We start from the raw sequence: 4548 nt of genomic DNA on the forward strand, positions 1-4548 counted from the left end.
AATGTGACTTTAGGACATAACAGATAAATCCCAGATTAAATTTTATTTCTTAACCTACGGTTAATCTACAGCTTCAGCTCAAACTAACAAGCTAAGTGGTAATACTTCTTGATGATCATCTAAACATCTCCCACTCTGTCATCTTCACTAGATGTATCATCATACTCTTGGAATTTTCTCTTTCTAAGGAGTTTAAATTCTTCCTGAAAATAAGATATTAATATTAGTTTTATAGTAGATAAAAGAATTAGAATAGGAAATGGAGAACAAATATAAGATAGAACACTAGTGCAATTTTGTTTTTTAAGGAATGTTATGGACCATAATGGTCTGAGTTTTCAATGATGTAAATATAAATAAAAGAGAGGATAAAAGAAATTTTTCTCAACTTAGTTTTCAAGAACAATCACTTGGATCATGAATGCTTAAACTTCGTTTTAAAAGCTATATCAAATCCAGCATGCATCATAATATGAACAGAAGTAATAAATGTCTATTAGAAAATGAGTACTTACTTTTTCATCTCCACCATGGACAGTTACATTCTCATCTGCTACCATATCAATACCAGAAACAATACCTTCATCCTGTTGCTTCATGGTTTGGTCAATTGGATCATCATATATGAGATAAACTGTTGTTTCCTTCACTTTGAATCCATACCCCAAAACAACAGCAACAACCTGCACTTTGTCACTGGCTTCAAGATTTGATAAGACACTCTGCCAGTCTTCACCTTTAAGTGAAGACAAGGTATCTCCCTCATAGACATGAGTGGTGGCTTTTGTGTAATTTATGATCATCATATTCTTTAGAGTTATTCCTTCAGATGCTATGATGTTTGAGGAAGAAGAGTAAACAATGCACAGTATCACCGCCTTCAAGCTGCGGCCATTAACTTTTGGAACTTCAAAACTCACAGAAGAACCTTCACTGCTGAAGGTTAACCAATCAGGATTGTTGTTTCCAGGAAGCAAAAAATCTCCAGCTAAATTGCTAGTAAGCTTCTGCTAAATCAAAATATAAAACCAAGAGAAAAAGAGATGAACTCTTTTGGTGATTAGCATTGTTTCTCCCAACATGTTTCTGTCTTAAGAATTACAGAGACCAACAAAAGATGTATAGAAAAAAGATTGAGACAAACCTGTGAAATTCTCTGAATGAGTGCTTTTGTGATTAAGCAATTCATTCCCATTCGGATTAAAATGATATTCAAGGAGTTCTCTGATCTAGAAATGTAACCTTCACTGCAACAACCACCTAATGCTGAGGTATTCATATTTGAGACATGTGATGTTCTTGATGGTGCTTCCAGTTCCTTAAAATTTGTGACACTAGAAGAAACTAAATTTACATTTCCTGACATGTTTAGTTGTGAGCCACATTCCAATTGAAGATTCTGAACCTTTGGAAGCTCTTTAATGATGGATGATAGGCCTGCATGGGAACTACTGCTATTGGATACCATTATGGAAACAAGATTTGACAGGTCCAAATTTGTATGCATTTGGGGTGAGAGATTATTTGTTGGAGAGGTCCATGACCAGATGATTGAAGGAAACACATTACGACACAATCCTTCGAACCCACACAAAGAAATGTAAACAATGTTGTTTAATCTTGGTAGTGCATAGGGAACTTTGGTTATAGCAGTGTTATCTGCCATCAATGTTGTCAAAGATTTCATTTGTTCTAAGTCCTCTTCCAATTTGTCAATCTTTGTACATCCAGACAGAATGAGAGTTTTGAGAGATTTTAATTTGTAGATGCTTTTCGGAAGCACTCGAAGGCTTGTACAATCTTTCAAGTTGATTAGAAGAATTCGTTTGAGATGTCCAATGGTGTGGGAGATTGAACACAATCTTGGACAATCTTTGAGTATTAACTTTTTAAGATTGGGCAAGTATGAAAAGTCTGGAGTATGTGTCAAGTGTTCGGAATGACTAAGATTGAGAATTTTCAGTTTCTTCATCATCTGCAGGAATTTTGGAAAATAAATAAAACAATGAAAGAGATACCTTATTCCTAATTGAAATAAGAATTAAAAAGAAAAAAAAAACTATATATACCTGGCCCTTCTTCCATACATGTTGGAGGTAGCTATATTTTAAGTCAATGGCAACTAAATTTCTTTGATCAAACTTTGCTTCTGTATATCTTGAAGGGCATCCATGCCAGCATAGCCATCGAAGGTCTGTCGAAAGGTGTTTGAAGTTTCCTTTAAGTTGCACACCAGCAAGTTGAAGTAATCTGAGTCTCCTCATGTACTTAAATGCTTTGGTCTTCAAACAAATTGGATTCATCCTTGATAACTTCAAAGCAATTCCCTCGGTAGCTTTTGTTCCCTTCAAAATAAAAATAACAAAGAAGTAAAAAAATCTCAGTTAGATAACAAATGGCAGCTAAAAACCTTATGGGGTAAACAACTTCAATTGAGTTTTGAAGTCCAATTTGCTAGTAGGTTCAAATAGCTATAATAAAATCAAGTCTACCAATCCAAAGATAGCAGTGTTAATAAAACTGAAACTAACAACTTTAGGAAGAAAAATTATGTTTGGAATTCTTACCAAGTCTTTTGATAATACATCAAGCACCTCCTCTGAATGCCATAACCTACTACGTTCTTCAGGTTTTGTTGGAGAACTCTCGCGAATGATTTCTCTTCCCATGTCTCTCAGCAAACCATGCATTCGAAGTTTATTCTTAGTGTCAACAGTTACAAGACATCGCTCCAAAAGAATACTTATTCCAATTCCAGCAGAATGTCCACAACCATTTAGTATATCAGTGACATCATTTTTGTCCATTCCAATAAAGAAAAAAGCTATATCAAGGAATATTTCTCTATCTTTGTCATCACTTAAACCATCAAAGCTTATCTTAAGCTTCTTTTGCACTTCTTTATTGGGAATGCTTTTGAGTTTGTTCAAGACACTCTTCCACTCTTTTATTCCCCTTTCAAACAAATGTGACCCAATGACCTCAAGAGCTAATGGCAAATTCCCACAATAGGAAATAACTTCACCACAAAGTGTAGCAAATTTTTTCCTAGGACGTGGTTCTTTGAATGCATGCCAACTGAAAAGTTCAATAGATTCTTCCTCATTCAACCCTTCCATTTTGTATCTTTTGTCAATTTCAAGCCAACTAAGAAATCTTTCATCTCTTGTTGTGATGATTATTATACTCCTTGGACAGAACCATTTATAGCTTGCAGCCAAAGCATTAAGTTGCTCCAATTTATCCACATCATCAAGTACAACAAGTATCCTTTTCTGTCCAAGCCTTTTCTCTAATATTGATTTTCCAGATTCTATGTTCTGTATCTTTATTTTTGTTGTCTTATAGACAGAAGAAAGAAGTTGCTGCTGCAAATGAAGGCCACCATTATCTTGATCCCAAACTTCCCTGATATTTAAGAGGAAACATCGACCATCAAACTGACGGCAAATTTTATTATAAACTGCTTTGGCAATGGTTGTTTTACCGATCCCTCCCATGCCCCATATGCCTAATAGTAGAGGATCTTCTGATTGATGGCTTTTTAGTAGTTCAATCAGCTCTTTTACACGAGATTCTACTCCTACTGGATGATTAGCAATGAACAATTCATTCAGGTCTAGCATATGAGTAACATGTTCAACAATCTTCTTAATATCCTCACTTTCATTCCTGTACAAAATGAAGTGGAGATTAGATACACAATTGGTTATATGAGTGTATAACCATTTTCCATCAAGAGAAAGAACCAAGAAAAAAATGTTGCAAAAACATATTAAATTACCTCCAATTTTGAACAACAAATCCAGCAGTGGAACCGACATCACGGAGTGCTTTCCTCCAATCCTGCTCTTTGACTTTATTTTGGGGGTTTTTCTTTATAAATTCTTCAAAAGCCTCTCCAAATTTACCAGCTTGATTTCGCACTTCCGACGGATCAACATGGTGGAACACTGGCAACACCTTTTGAGTTTGATTATTATAACATCTCATTATGTCTTCCAACTCCTGCAAGCACCATTTTGAATCTGCATAATTTGGTGACAAAATGATGATAGAAATTCTAGACTCTCCAATTGCTTTTAGAAGGGAAAGTGAGATATTTTCCCCTCTTGCTTCCTCATCATCATCCTTGAAAACATAGATACTAGCATTTTCAAGAGATGCATGAAGATGCGACATGAAATTGGAACGAGTGTCTTTGCCTCGAAAACTCAAGAATACATCATAAGGCCTTTGCTGAAATAGACAAGAGGAAAAAAAAATCAGTTACACTAACAATAATCAGTGCATTATGTTTCAATCTTCAAATGCACAATTTGATAGTATACTAGGATTTAGAAATCGCAATACATTTGAAAATCAATGATGTAACTTCGGACGGGTTTAGTATGCAACTGCTTTGATGTAGTACTAGTCAAGGCATTAAACTTTCTTTTACAACAGCAGAATTTTGTTTTGTTTTCCATAGCATGTATGCATACACATTGATTAAAAGTTTTGTTGATATATTTATAATATATAGAAGTTAATTCCTAAATGGTAAGT

The 4548-nt window shown here is 34.7% G+C and overlaps 2 protein-coding genes across 2 annotated transcripts in view; both read right to left on the reverse strand.

The window, feature by feature from the left end:
• Window positions 7-4245, reverse strand: LOC107627625 (TMV resistance protein N-like; the record flags this gene model as incomplete). Its single annotated transcript, XM_021116996.1, has 6 exons — window positions 7-203; window positions 516-1007; window positions 1145-1975; window positions 2070-2345; window positions 2568-3672; window positions 3785-4245. Coding segments are annotated over 6 exons (3249 nt in total), but the record flags the coding sequence as incomplete, so codon positions are not given.
• The window catches only part of LOC110269278 (probable disease resistance protein RPP1), a 3102-nt gene continuing 2853 nt past the window's right edge, over window positions 4300-4548 (reverse strand). The window contains exon 3 of the mRNA XM_021116997.1: window positions 4300-4304. Coding sequence (XP_020972656.1) covers window positions 4300-4304 — 5 coding nt within the window. The remainder of the gene's footprint in view (window positions 4305-4548) is intronic.

This window comes from Arachis ipaensis, chromosome B02, assembly GCF_000816755.2.
Source record: "Arachis ipaensis cultivar K30076 chromosome B02, Araip1.1, whole genome shotgun sequence".
NCBI classification, from domain to species: domain Eukaryota; kingdom Viridiplantae; phylum Streptophyta; class Magnoliopsida; order Fabales; family Fabaceae; genus Arachis; species Arachis ipaensis.